The sequence below is a fragment of the Globicephala melas genome, chromosome 14, assembly GCF_963455315.2.
Source record: "Globicephala melas chromosome 14, mGloMel1.2, whole genome shotgun sequence".
In the NCBI taxonomy this organism is placed as follows: Eukaryota; Metazoa; Chordata; class Mammalia; order Artiodactyla; family Delphinidae; genus Globicephala; species Globicephala melas.
The window spans coordinates 11,310,276-11,325,177 of NC_083327.1; the positions used below are offsets into that span (position 1 = coordinate 11,310,276).

The 14,902-nt window shown below is 41.8% G+C and overlaps 1 protein-coding gene across 1 annotated transcript in view; it reads right to left on the reverse strand.

The window, feature by feature from the left end:
• COL12A1 (collagen type XII alpha 1 chain) overlaps window positions 1–14,902 on the reverse strand; it is a 113,947-nt gene that overhangs the window by 50,926 nt on the left and 48,119 nt on the right. Inside the window, exons 24-35 of the mRNA XM_030859316.2 lie at window positions 13,201–13,343; window positions 12,759–12,888; window positions 10,792–10,928; window positions 9,569–9,698; window positions 6,861–7,000; window positions 6,477–6,609; window positions 6,351–6,377; window positions 5,522–5,664; window positions 3,045–3,174; window positions 2,286–2,425; window positions 1,728–1,857; window positions 375–517 (exon numbers count right to left, since the gene is read on the reverse strand). Of these exons, the coding sequence (XP_030715176.1) occupies window positions 375–517; window positions 1,728–1,857; window positions 2,286–2,425; window positions 3,045–3,174; window positions 5,522–5,664; window positions 6,351–6,377; window positions 6,477–6,609; window positions 6,861–7,000; window positions 9,569–9,698; window positions 10,792–10,928; window positions 12,759–12,888; window positions 13,201–13,343 (1,526 nt within the window). The remainder of the gene's footprint in view (window positions 1–374; window positions 518–1,727; window positions 1,858–2,285; window positions 2,426–3,044; window positions 3,175–5,521; window positions 5,665–6,350; window positions 6,378–6,476; window positions 6,610–6,860; window positions 7,001–9,568; window positions 9,699–10,791; window positions 10,929–12,758; window positions 12,889–13,200; window positions 13,344–14,902) is intronic.

Sequence of the window (14,902 nt, forward strand, 5' to 3'; positions counted from 1 at the left end):
TGGGGCTTTCAACTTATATAGCTAATTTGCATTTTTCCAAAATTCATTTTTGCTAACTGACCCTCTAGTTAATACACTTACTTTAGTTCATCAAAAGCAATCATTTAAGCATTACACATGGGCAGGCCCGTGGCTTGCATCCTCACAGGCAACCAAACAGGACACAAACTTGAGCCTTAGCTCATCAGGAAAGGAAGTTTCCAGGAGACCCGGTAGGTACCACACCAACTGACTTATTGTTCCGGGCCAGCAACTAAAGCAGGAGGCACAGTAAAATCGACAGCATTCTTCTGTCGAGCTCTACGACGACAGCATGACTTACAGAAAATCTACAGCATTCTTCTGTCGAGCTCTAGGACGACAGCATGACTTACAGATTCCGAGGGTCTCTGGCCAGCCAGGGGCGAATACACGATGCGGTACTGCTGCACCGGCCCCGGCGCCGAGCCCCAGCGAACGTCCAGGCTGTTTGGCGTTGGATTGTACACTTGGACGTTTCTTGCCAGCCCTCTCACCACTGAGGAAAGAAAAGCCAACACATATATCTTACATCTGTTTTATATATGTCAAGCTTTTGCTATCACTTCTCCAAAACTTCTACTCTGTTAACAGGATAAAATACTGTCCTCCTTAAACTTCTAATTATCTACACACAAAAGCAGATGAAAATTCTGCAAATCCAAATGTAGTCAAAATTAGCCAACTATGTCCTTGGTCTATATGGAAGCAAAGTTGTTGCCAATAAAAACAAGCTAGTGAAAGTACGATAATAGCACTGGGTTGGCCATAAAAAAACAAGGGGCAAGGGACAAGAAGCTTCAGTTTTCCAACACAGGTAATGGAGAGATAGAGAAGAGGATTTCATAGCTCTGCCTTCTAGGTGAAAACTGACAACACCGATGAAGCCATCTAATTCCATCAGCTACATTCACCCATTCATTCCTTCTCATTCAACAAATAGATACCGAATGTCTTCTGTGATTAAAAGAAAAGGCAAAAGGAGGGAGAAAAGATACACTCAGTTCTCAGTTAACTGCCCCAATAGGGACTTAGAAAACATGCAAATTAAATCCATGTATTAACCCCAAACTCTAGTTTAGCCAATAACATCATCTTTCCAGACCGCTAATCTTTTGCCAAAAGAAGTCATCTGTATTTGCTCTCTTTTAGCCATCAGCAAGTGTATTTTTAAAGCCAAAGAAATATTTATAGGTATGCCCCAAAGCCTTTAAGCAGTACTAGAAAGAATTGTAAAACCACTATACGCTGGTTTCTCAAGATGTTAATGGCAAATGAAAGCACACAGATTTTCAGCGCCAGAAAGCACTTCATCAGCAAACCAGAGAAATGTGCGATCAAGTAATGTGACGAACAGATTTCAACAATTGACACTACGAAAGCCAATTACAAAACACTGCTTCACACAAATTTATAAGGCACAAAGCAAAGCTCATGAACTTTTGTGAGTGAAACGGAATACTGGTGATTACACACACACTTATAAATCCTGAAATTATCATTTCAGAAGAAGAATGCCATTATAACCTTTTATTTCATACACTAAAATATTAACAGTTGGTGGCATTTGGATGGTAAACTATGGGTAATTTTTATGTTTTTGCTCTATCATGAATTTTCCAAATTGTCTTCAATGGGCCTATATGGCCTTTACACGGAAAAGCAAAACGTATCATGAAAAAGCAATATTTTTCTGCCTTCTTACTTACATGTCCTTCCAGTATCTGATGTGCGTCCTCCATCACCTTCAGAATACACGGGAACTACTGTAACAGTGTATGCGGTATCTGGCTGCAGATTCCTAAGAATGGCATAATTGGTATTCCCAGGGATTGGAACCTAAAGATTTTAATAAAATGTAAAGTATCTGATTTGAAAAACTTGTAAAAGAAATAATACTTCGAATAATATAATACTCAAAATATTAACTCAAGACCAAACCAAGAAGCAAGTTCTATAATATTGGGATGTAATGATGCGCCCCCAGACGGACTGTTATAAGAGTTTCTGAAGACTTCTCTGCACTCACCCCAGGCTCCCTCTCAGAACTCCCTGAAATGATTATTTCCCCTAGCCCCAACGCCCCGCAAAAACTCCCTGATCACCCAGGCACAAGACACCAACCTACCACCCTCTGTCAAGTCCTACCGAATGAATATGAACTTCTTCAGCACTAAGGTAAATTGGTTAACTCTTTAGCTCCACTTTGCAATCGTTCGGCTACAGCTAAAACAAACGTGCTTTTTTTCCCTACAGGAAATAAGTACCAGTTCCTCCGGACCGCCTGCTGTGGGTGCGTAGAAGAGCTTGTACTGGCGAGGACTGCCCTCTGCGTGGTCCCAGCGAACGTTCAAAGTGCTGGTGGAAGGGTCGTAAACTCTGAGGTTCCTCACGGTATTCAAAGGTTCTGAAATGCACGGAAAGCACATCACAGTGTGGTCCTAACAACCCAGCGCTCACAAAACACAGGTTCACTGATGTCTCCCCACCCCACAAATATTTGCTGCAGTCCTGAATAAGGGAAAGAATGTCTGCGATCATCTGACACATGTCTCATCTCTCCAGAGAGATTTTGGCCCCTGAGCGGTTTTTGTTTGTTTTATCCTAGAAAGTAATAAACGTCCTCCTTGAACAGAGACAGATGACTCCAAGTAAGGATATTAAAAAACAATTAAGATCATTATTAACATGCATTTTAAAAGATTAGCAAAAGGCTGCGTCACCCCAGGGTTTCCAGAGAAAGATGTGATTCCATCCCCGTGAACGTTATTTAAAAAGCCGTGGGAGGGCTTCCCTGGTGGCGCAGTGGTTGGGAGTCCGCCTGCCGATGCAGGGGACACGGGTTTGTGCTCCAGTCGGGGAGGATCCCACATGCCACGGAGCGGCTGGTCCCGTGAGCCATGGCCGCTGGCCCTGCGCGTCCGGAGCCTGTGCTCCGCGATGGGAGGGGCCGCGACAGTGAGAGGCCCGCGTACAGGAAAAAAACAAAAAACAAAAAAAAGCCGTGGGAGACTGGGTTCACTTACTGGTCTTGCCCCTTCCTGTCATGCGACCGCCTTCACCATCTGGATACAGGGAGGACACAGTGATTGTGTAAGGAGTGTCGGGCTTCAGCTTCTGTAGGAGCACACTGTTTTGCCGTCCTCCTACCATGGTCTTGAGTAAAACAGGGATAAGTGTAAGCCTTGCTCGCTCCATCTCACTAATCTGTTAGAAAAAGCTCTTTCTACAGGGGAGCTGTTTGAGACCTTTGCCAAGATCTGGAAACAGGTCCCGGAGTGAAACCTGAAAATGTATCTTAGGGTATAATTTTAAATGTAAAATATGCACTTTCAATCATAAAAAGGATTTTAAGCCTTAAACTGGTGACCTTACAAAGATATTTCAACTTGCTAGCCGCCAGCACTGTGAAATTTCATCCAAAACACACTTCACAGATCTCCTCCCCAAAAAGGCATTTATCATAAGTGAGTTGCAAAGGAACTTTGAGATAGCAAAGAATTGCACAATAGTAGAGGCTCTGCACCATTAAGTATTATTCTTACCTTTTTACAGATGTTTTTTATTTGCTTTAGAAACATATTTAAATGATTCAGCAAAAGATCTAAAGCGTTTGGTTTTCTCCCCCTCAAAAACTGCCCCCCTAACAGCATGAGCTGTGTAAACTACGTGACAGGACACTCTGCCAGGCCACACTCAGGATTCCAGCCTTGTGGTATGAAGCTTTTTCAATATCCTCTGATTACAGAGTTTGAAGGGTTTTATTCATTGCTTAAGGCCATCTAGTTATCTTGCTGAAAGGAAATTTGTATGATTTGTTAACGGTCTACCAAATTCAGATGTTTATGCCACACTAGTTAAAAGCGCATGAAAATGGCATGCTGCCCACGAGTCCACATGTGGATGGTGGGTCCAGATGTTTCCCACTTAGCACGCATCCACTCAAGCAGTCTGCGTTTCAGAGAAAACCTCAGTGAAGCCCCCTCAATAGGGGCAAATTGAACCACAGTGGCTAATTCAAACAAATTTAGTATTTGAGGTTATGAGAACAAAGTATCAATGTATTTGATACTTAACAAATCTGAAAGCATCCACTTAGTAGAACTAGCCTCAGGAGGAAGCAGAATGGTGTGTGCCTGCTTCTCCCATCCAGCTCTCCAAAATATGCCAGCATCAGTGATTCATTGCTTTGACTATTTCGTAGACCAGCATTAAAATGCAAATATCCTTAAGAATAACAGACCTTAAGGGCTTATCAGCTAATACTGTACAGAGGATAAGTTTATGAGACGCCTTCTAATTATAACAAACAGCTGAGAGACAGGAAAGAGAGACCCAGGGCAGCAGCTGGATGGTCAGTATCACCAAGAACAGAAATGCTAAGGACAAGCTTTGCCTAAATCTGGCCTGGCACAGACGAGAGTTCTGTTTCTGCCATTAAATTATCAGTCCATCCAATGTGTCTTATTTTATATAAAAGCCAGTTGATGACACTTGGTACTTAGTTCACTATTGATAAACTATAAGAAATTCTTAATCCAAATGTATCACACTACCTAAGTCTAGATCTATGGAAACCTCAACACAGCAGCTCACAAGAGCATTAGTTCAGCTAAACCCACTTCCCGCGCAGGTTCAGATACCTTTAACCACTGCCAGCATCTACCTCTGCTAACACCTCTAAACTGGGAAGAGGTATGACCCATTTGCTGGAGCTCAGAGAGTCAGACAATTAAAAGTTAATAACTCACTCTCTCTAAGGCAACATGAGGAAAAATCACAGCCCCCAACAGTCAACAGAATGCTAGACCTCACCAAAAGAGGTATTTGAAATAAATCAGAAAGCATCGCCCTATCTGTGTAAAAATCATGCTGCTTCCTGACTCAGGGTAATGTGTGCAGCTCTGATCACACATCTCATACAACAAAGCTGAAGAAGGTTCAAAGACAGACAACTAAAGTAAGCAAGGTAAATGGACAAGGGTTCTTGTTAAATAGGGGAAGGCTGGGAAGAAAAAGAAGATGAAAGCCGAGTTTACAGTAGTCCTACAGTCCTTCTCAGGAACCTCCATTTGGATAAATGTAAAAGTGATAAATAGTATAGGTTAGGTTGAACAGATACCCAGATGTAGAAACATCAGATCTAGAAGATACCTTATGACATGCAAAAAACAGAAAAATTAGAATAATGGAAGTTTAGCAAACTCTCAACACTTGATCAAGTTAGAGATGTAAGAAATGAAAATACAAATAGAGTCAGAAATCTAGTTATTTTCATGGATGACCCGTGCCTAATAGTTTTTAAGGAAAACATGAATGCATGGAAGCACATGCCTGATGCTGTGAGGCTCCATCAGGGGTGAAGCCAAAAAATTCCATGCAATACAGTAAATCTTGCAACTCTCAAAACAGTAAGTGTGACTAACTAAACACTGGGAGTGAGAGGGCCTTGAGACGGAGAGGGTAGAACTTATCCAAGTCACGTTTTTTCAAAATGAATTACCGTTTGTTCATTGCCTTCCCCTGCGGAAGGCTGATAGGTGATTCTGTATTTCTGCACACGACCGCTAGCAGGATCCCACTTAACAGTCAAGCTGTTAGAAGTTGCATTGTACACCTGAAGGTTCCGTGGGCCACTTTTTGGAGCTGAAAAAGGATTGTTGAGAAACAGAGTAAACACACTGGAGAATGCCCCTCCCACAAATATGCACTGTTCCCCAGGAAATCAAGAGAGCTGTATACTTCTAGGCTTAGAACTAAAATTTTTTTTAACATCTCTATTGGAGTATAATTGCTTTACAGTGGTGTGTTAGTTTCTGCTTTATAACAAAGTGAATCAGCTATACTATACATGTATCCCCATGTCTCCTCCCTCTTGCATCTCCCTCCCACCCTCCTTATCCCACCCCTCTAGGTGGTCACAAAGCACCGAGCTGATCTCCCTGTGCTATGCAGCTGCTTCCCACTAGCTATCTGTTTTACGTTTGGTAGTGTATATATGTCCATGCCACTCTCTCACTTCATCCCAGCTTACCCTTCCCCCTCCCCATATCCTCAAGTCCATTCTCTAGTAGGTCTGTGTCTTTATTCCCCTCTTGCCCCTAGGTTTAGAACTAAATTTGACCTGACGGTAAATGATGGTCATTGACTCTCAAATGACTCCTCAACAAATAGTAGCAAAGAGCAAAGATTTTTGAGAAAGACCTGTTTAAAAGAGGCCCCAATCAACACCTTACGATTTAAAAGCAGAAGGCCTGTTTGCAATGGATTTTGTGTTATTTTTCATTCATTCATTCATTATTTGGTCATCCGTACAATCAGCAAATTCTTACCTTGTGTTGTTAAGGGTATCAAACGCACTACAAAAAACAGAATATGGGGAAATATTACGAATATAGGCATAGCTCTATTCTGTTCATTTTAAGATAACAATGTCCTACTGAAGGCTGAACACCTACTTGTGCGCTCGCTGCCAGTCAGGTCATCGCTTTCTGACTCATCGGGATAAATGGCAGTAATAGAAACTTCATAGAGAGTGTTCGGGTTCAGGTTTTCAAACACCAAAGTATTCTCATCTCCATTTAGGATGGTCTTAGGGAAAGAGGAAGAAACAACAAACCCACACAAGGTTAAGTCACCGGCTACATCATGCACTCCATGGCAGTTGGTTGACATCATTTAGCCAGATATTCCTCCTGCTTTGAGGCACGCCATGAGCTCAAAAGCCACTAGTAGGGAAGGATGCTTTTCAGTCAACAGAGGTAATACACATTTCAAACAAGAGTCCCTATAATGAAATGTGATCTCAAAAAAGAGAGAGAGCAAAAGAGAGTTAACACTACCTCCATCTTATCTGTGCTTCCGGAAGGTGCCCAGGTGATTCTGTAGAGAGACACATCCGAAGCTCCGTGATCCCAAGTCCCTCTGAAGCTCTCTGGTGTTACTTCAGTAATCTGTAGGTTTGCTGGGGCTGGCACAGTGCCTGTCACGAGAAAAGGCAGGACTGTTTTTCGATGTGATTCCCAAACTTAATATAATAAAACTGCCTTGTTCTGTTTTTAACGGACATGGGAAAACTGGCTGACAACCTTGCTTAGAGCCAAGTATCTAACCAATTCAGTTCATTTGAAAGTAAATATGAGAGGGAGCCCTGAAAACTGCAAGCATTTTATGGCTGTAACAGACTACTTCCCGTCTATTAAAATGGTGATTTTTTTTTAAAGGTACCGTTTAGTCATACTGTTCTAACACGGTGGTTCTTCATCGTTTTGTCCCTCCCACTTTTTGAGAATCTAAGGAAAACCCTGGACTCTTTTGCACAGCAGTACAGAAGCACAAACTTTAGCCCATAATATCAGAGACTTCATGGACCTTCATGGCCCATGAAATCTTATGATCTAAGTAATCCACGCATAAGCTTTTCCTGCAGATCACTAACCTTACACACAATGTGAAGCTGACTGTATCAACTCTATTCAGAGACAGGACCAGCCCTGCAGTGCTGATGATGGCTGAAATCCCAACTAAGAGCCCTTCTGTTGACCAGGCACTGCAGCTGGTTTGCAGCACAAGCAATTTGGAACGTCTGACACCACTTCTGAGCTTTCATTGTCAATTATTTCTCTATCTCCTGGTAACCAAAGCCAACTACACAAAAGCCAGAGCCACCAAAAATTTGTTTCTAATAGTTACAATGAAAAGGCCCATTGAGATAATACCACTTTCACAAGCACAACTGCAAAACAAACCGACCATTAAGGGTGCACTTTGGATGTATCTAAAAGTTCTTCGGAAATCCTAAGGATTAAAAACAAGTATTAATTTAGTATATATTAAATGACAGCCTTTGACTAGGCTTTCTTCCTGACTTTTTCTGCCCTTTATTGTTCCTTTACTTCCCTTTAAATTCCTGCTGTATTTATGAACATCTGTCAGCCTGCTCATACGGACAAATTTTCATCTCTAGCCACTACCCTTCCAGGAAAGAACTGATGCCAAGAAGGTTATTAAAGTTGCTAAGAGATTTCACATGGTAAGAAAAGAGCAGAAGTGGATACTGTCTGAAGTTAAGGAGGAGGCTGTGAAATTTGACCAGATGTCTTGATCATGTATAGACCAGCTGGGCACTGAAGGAGAAGCTCCTGAGCCGCTGGTGAGGGAGTTGCTGGATAGGAAGTAAAGTTCTGGACTATAGCACTGATCCCTCACCACTAGCTTCCTGGGTGAGGCTGGGCAAGTCATTTAAATTCTCTAGACTCCCTGTGCTGTCCACCATGGGAGCCACCAGCCACATGTAGCTATTGAGCATTTGAAATGTGGCATCTGAATTGAGATGTGCGAAAAGTGTAAATTAAGACACACCGGATTGCAAAAAAATTACTACCAAAACAAATGTGAAATATAAATAATTAGTATACTGAAAAATGTTGAAATGCTAACATTTTAGATACACTGGGCTGAATAAAACACATTATTAAAATTCATTTTTCTCCTTACCTTTTCTATTTTCTAGAAAAGTTTGAGTTACCTCTGTGGCTCCCATTATATTTCTTGGGAACCCTGCTGGCTCTAGACCTCAATTTCTTAACCACCATTTAATTAGGAAATGATGTGCTGAGCACTGAGTGAGAAACTAGAGACTCAAAATTGAGCAAAATAAATATGTTTGTGCCTTCATGAGGAAGGGGCCAGGGGGAAGTAGAATAGATAGGAAAAGACCAACAGGCAATAAGAATTGGGTTAAATGCTATGGAAGCAGCATGAGAAGGAGAGAAAGCGACATCCCTTGAGGTGGCCCAGAATGGAGCAGGGAAGATGGGGCCCCTGCAGGTGCCCTGTATTCTTCCACCTTCCCACTGTGGAATCTCCCCTTCCTCTGAGTGCCATGTAACTCACCTTCCTTACATGATCCCATGTATTGTTACTTTTTATCTTCACAATGGAATACTACTGAGAGCAAAGATGCTTATATTTTGTTAGCCCTGATAGCACTTTACATATAGTAAGATCTCAAAAAAAATTGATAACTAATGCATGCTTTCCAGAGAAAACGTCCAATATGCTTTCTCCCCACCCCCTTACACACACACACACACACACACACACACACACACACACACACACACACACACACACACACACTGGTTAAGTATCTGGAAGATGAATTAGTGACAGTGGCTGGTAGAATAATAGGAAAGAAATTATCATAAAAGGAATGGACATAGAGATAGAAGATGGGAAGAAATCTATGAACCCAAACATTATTAAATTCTGGCAAAAATAACATTAAGAAATGCACAGAGAACTATACTCAGTATTTTGTAATAACCTATAAGGGAAAAGAATCTGAAAAGCAATACGTACATACATGTGCGTGTGTGTGTATAACTGAATCACTTTACTGTACACCTGAAACTAACACAACATTGCCAATCAACTATACACCAATAAAAAAAAATTTTTTTTAAAGAAATGAAATAATCCAGATAGTTCAGCGACACGTGCATGCAGTGTTGTCTTCCAATTATCCATAAAGCGTAAACCAACTCACGGGTGGTTTCCTGAGCAGTCGCTGGGGGAGACTCCCCTTCATCATACACCGCAGACACGCTGACTGTGTACCGGGTTTGTGAGAAGAGGTCTTTAAGAGGTGTGCTGGCCCATGACCTGTCCACCTCTACCTACAATAGAGCAGTGGAACTATTTTTACAGAGTTTAATTTTGACATCCCTCTGTTGTTGGCTATCTCTCTCAGCACAAGAGCATAAGAATTGTGGTACAAAAAACAGCAGTGTTTTCCAATTTGCATAAGAGGCCAGGAATTGGAGATCATTTAAAATGTTTCCAAAGTGGAAAAAATGTATGTACTGAGCTGTATCTGGCACTAGGGTCTGGTAAATGATGACTGCCTAGGAATTCAAACAACCTAATCGTTTCCCCCACTTCCCCGTCTCCCTTTGTATCACTGCGCGATTCATTTCGGAAAAATTCTCCTGTGCATTAGCTGATTAGACCCACTGGTCATTGCACTGCTTTTGACGTTGAAACCCAGAATGAAATGAGTGTGTGCACAGGTATAAATTAGCTTGTGTACAATCCAAATGACCTGCACAGTCTGTAACTGGGTGCTTAGAGAAACCACTTCTAGCTTCCAAAAACGCCTCTGAGATTCTCACATTAATGCCCCTTCAGGCAAACATACGTTCTAAACCCATTCGCTGGTGAAGCTCCTCAGTTTGCTTCCACTTTGAAGCAGGTTGTCCTGGAAATAGCTCTCCATCTCAGCATCATCTCAAACATGCTCAAAGCCAGAGGGACAATCCTCTGACATTATGTTCCTACTTTCTCTCTGTCCTGCTCAAGTGTCCTATCTTCCCATTCCCTGACAAACTTCCCCTCTTCTTTCCTGCATCCCCTTGCTAGCTTTCATTTTTAGAAACATTATTATGACATGTTTTAGTAATTCGTAGAATGCAGAGCACCATATGAAGCATCTGCAGGAGAGCGAAATGCCACCTAGACTCTATAACTCTTTATCTACAAAGGGATGATGTTTTTAGGATTAATATCACACAGCAAAACATTTCCAAACTAAATGCAAGACAGTCCAATATATTACCAATATTCAAATAGTGCTCTATAAATATATAACGTTTCCAACACTATGTTCATAAAGTGACAAGTATTCAAAACACATAATACTTGTTTAGATGCTTCTGTTAAACCTACTAGGACTAAACAAATATTTCTAAACCCCTTCTAATCTCAACCTACCTCTTTGGCATCCTCTTCCGGTGTTTTGTAGCGAACAATGTATTTACGCACTTTTCCAGGTGCAGGTTCCCATAAGACGTTCATGGTGCTGTGAGTCACATCTCTGAGTTTCAGATCTCGAGGACTGGGCAAAGGCACTGCAAATGCATGAGAAATTGGGGCCAGATGTGGTTCTCAGCCAAAAAGCTCTAAAGCATCCACACAAGCTTTCAAGAAGTTGTTTGGAGAAAACTTAAAGGTGTGCAGCAAAGTAACTAAACAAATTGGCTATGATGATAAAAGCACTTTGATTCTGCCAGGTACAGCTGAATTCTTCTTAAGGAGGCTTTTTAAAAACAGGATAAATTTAAATTTTTATCACAACTCTAACTTCTCATTTATATGTTAACTTTCTCCCGCTCTATTTAAATAAGCTCTTACTTGCTGCTCAGCTATAATAAATCATAATTCACCATATATGTACAGCTCATGTGTCTTTATCAGACATTTAAGTCGGTCAAGATAGAAATCAAAATGAGTCACGCTTCCTGAAGAACGTGATAGAAAAACAAATGGTTACAAGAGTGAAGCATGAAGATGAGACGAAATTAAGCAACCAATAAGCTTACAAGAAAACCCACAGGAGCCCAAACGGTGAGAAGAAAATCCAAATCATAAATTTTCACCAAGTCAAACAAAGCTTTACCTTACAAAGGACCAGGAGGATAACTAATGGAGAGATTTTCTCTTGTTCTATGAGACGCATCTCACTCTCTCAAGCTGCCTCTTTCACCCACCTCCTTTGTCTCTCCTTCCAAGTCTGTAAACCTCTCTTCCTGAATCTCTGTCTCCACTTCCATGTTTCTGCACCTCCATCCCTTCAGTGTTTTCGTCTCTCAGCCCCTCTCTGTGCCCTCTCCTCCCCTACTGCAGCAGTCTAGCCCCACATCTAAATCCATGGCCGCATTCGTCTTTCAGCCGCTTCCTGCTCTCTCCACCTGCCGTCGACCCACTGCCGCAAACCACCAGCTCCAGACAGGATCCGACATATGAAAGATGATTATTTGTTGTCAGTGACTGTATCCCGCTCCACCTTGCGGGGTTTCTCTTTTCTGCCTCATCATGCTTCTGTCTCAACACCGTTCCCCCTTGAACGTTTCTTCCAACTTCTTAATTTCCTTCGAAATGTGCTCTGAGACTCACCAAATTTAAGCCAAGACATACTTAGAATTCCAGCACGCCCACCTCGAGAAGCACGAAACAAAACTACTGGCTGGGTAAGGCCAGGATCCTAAGAGCAGTCACTGTCACTTTTCAAGAAAAAGCACCTAAGTGCTAGTGAGGCAAACCAGAAACACAAAAGGGGCTGAACAATACACACAAGAGAAGTGCAAACCACGAAAGGGTCCGGGTCCTCCACGCTGCCCTACATTTTTATCAGTACATTCCCAACACCTAAGCACAGGACTGGAGTGTCGAAGATGATCAGTATGTTTGGGGATTGAGTTCATTTACTTAACAGAAACAGACATTCATGTGTGCCATAGTTTCTACTTCAACAAGAACTTAGAACATCTTGATCTTAAACCTAGTATCTTCCTGCAAAACTACACTCACCCGACATTCCCGTCTCACCAATGCCATATACAATATTTCATGGATCTATAACAATATGGATTGTAAGATGCACCGTTATTTCATGTTCTATTCCCTGACTGACACCTCACCAAGTGCAATTGTAAGACACCATTGACTGTAAGATACGTCTCAAAATATGGGAAAATAAATGTGAATCTTACAATCAATTTAAGATGCTGCCATAGGTCCAGAAATAACATTAATTCTCAAATTAGATTGCCATAAATAATAACCCGACAACTGACACACAAATTATCAAAATTATCGTTAGCACGATCGGGTGAAAGAAGAAGCCTAAAGAGCGTGTTGTATTCACAGCAATAAGGGAAGAAGAACTGGCGACGTCTTACAGGTGACCTCCCTCGCAGTGAAGGGGTCGCTGGTGAGGTCGTGAAGGGCGGCCTGGACCGTGATCGCATACTCAGTATTGGGGAAGAGGTCACTCAGCTGCACATCGGTCACTGTCGGTTCCATGCGCATCTGCCGATGGACATGCCGAGGGGAGACAACACATTCCAATTAAACGTTTCCACTAACAGGGGATGGACAATTACACCAATCTGTGACTGCTAGATTCTCACACAACTTTGAGTTTTCATTTCTCTGCCCTGAATTTCCTTTCTCATGCTGATGTTTTTTTAAGATTCGTCACAGGTCACAAATCTAATCTTGTGTTTTTCTGTTTTGGGTGTAAAGTTATAAATGAGTTCGTGAGTAACTGCCCCTTAATGGGGACTCTGCAACCGTGAAGTCCCAGGAAGACCCAACAATAAAGAAACAAACGCCTCCCACCTCTTTGGGTTTGGTCGGCTCTGTGGCGTTGATGGGTTCGTAGGACAAGGCGTAGCCAGTGGCGCCCCCCACTGGCTGCCACTTCACGTGCATGGTGGTCGAGCCAATGTCGTAAATGGTCAGGCTGACCACGGGCACCGGCACTGTTGGAATGTAAAAGAAGACACCAGTCTAGCTCTTGTCAGTCTGCTCATTTTTCAATCGTTTCCTACTTATTGATATTTGTATATGCTAAATAGAAAATAGGTTGCTGTGAGAAATCAATGAGAGTTAATATGACCCTTTCCTCTCCCCGCAAAAACCCGATCTCATTGTTTATCGCCACCTCATACTAGGAGTGCATATGATAACTATTTCATAGAGCAAAGAAGTTTAAGTGTAAAATGGCATTCTAGTGAGTTCATGTGGAAGCCAAAACAGAGACCAACTTCCTGAGATTTCAATCTCTTTTTCCGGAACATCTGTAAGTTGACCATTTTCATTCTTCAACCATAACGTTTCATACATAAAAAGCCAACATAATATTTCATTTCATTTTTCTTTTTAAAACATTTTAAATGAGGGTGTCATCTGTTAATAAGTGGAACTTAGGGGATTCTTCAGAAAGAAGATTAGCCCATGAGGCAGAGTAAAAGGCTTACTGCCTTCTCTCCACTTAACACCTACACAGCTTTCTAATTTTTGTCCTAAGATTGAGTTTAAAGTTTTAAGGAATTAGCAGATTAATCCTGTCCATTATGAAATACATTATTTCCCACCTCTGATGGTCTAAAATAAAGGGAAATAAGAGAAGAGATAAAGACCTAAGGGACTGAGCAGTGAGTAGAGGCGATTCAGTGACGCCCACTCCTGCCTCTTGTAAGAGGCCTCCCCTCTTCCTGGAGCCCAACCATGAAGGAAAGAGTATTTTCATATGGCTTCAGAAACCCTACCAGGAATAGGAGTGAGGAACATCGTTCCCCAAAGCTCTACTCAAAGCCAAAGCCATTAGAGCTTCTCCAGTAAAGGCCAGAGTCCAAAAGTCAGTAAAAAAAAAAGGGGAGCTCTCACTGCCAGCAGGAAGAACTGAGCTGGTCACTCCTGCAAGCTGCTCTTCCAGGTAATCTGAGTCCCACTCCCCACATGGTATCTTCCCTTAAGAAGTAGATAACTGTTAAAGGTACTTTTCCCTCTAAGATATCTCAGACCATGACTACCCAGCCAGGTCCCATGATGGCAGAAGCAGCCAGTAAAAGGAGAAAACCACGGAGTATTTATTGAGGACCTGCACAAAGTACGCATTCAGTAAATATGTGTTGAATGGATATCGAATAAAGGAATGATTTGGAAGGCTGATAGAAGTCCCACACGGTACAAATGAACTTACTTACGAAAGACAAATAGACTCACAGACGTAGAAAACAAACTTATGGTTACCAAAGAGGATGGGGGTAGGGGGGACAGAGAAATTAGGAGTTTGGGGTTAACGTATACACACTACTATATATAAAATAGATAACCAACAAGGACCTACTGTATAGCACAGGGAACTCTACTCAATATCTTGTAATAACCTATAAGGGAAAACAATCTAAAAAAGAATGTATACGCATAACTGAATCACTTTGCTGTGTACCTGAAACTAACACAACACTGTACATCAACTACATTTCGATAAAAATTTTTTAAAAAAGAACACAAAAAAAATCCCACGAGGGCTGTC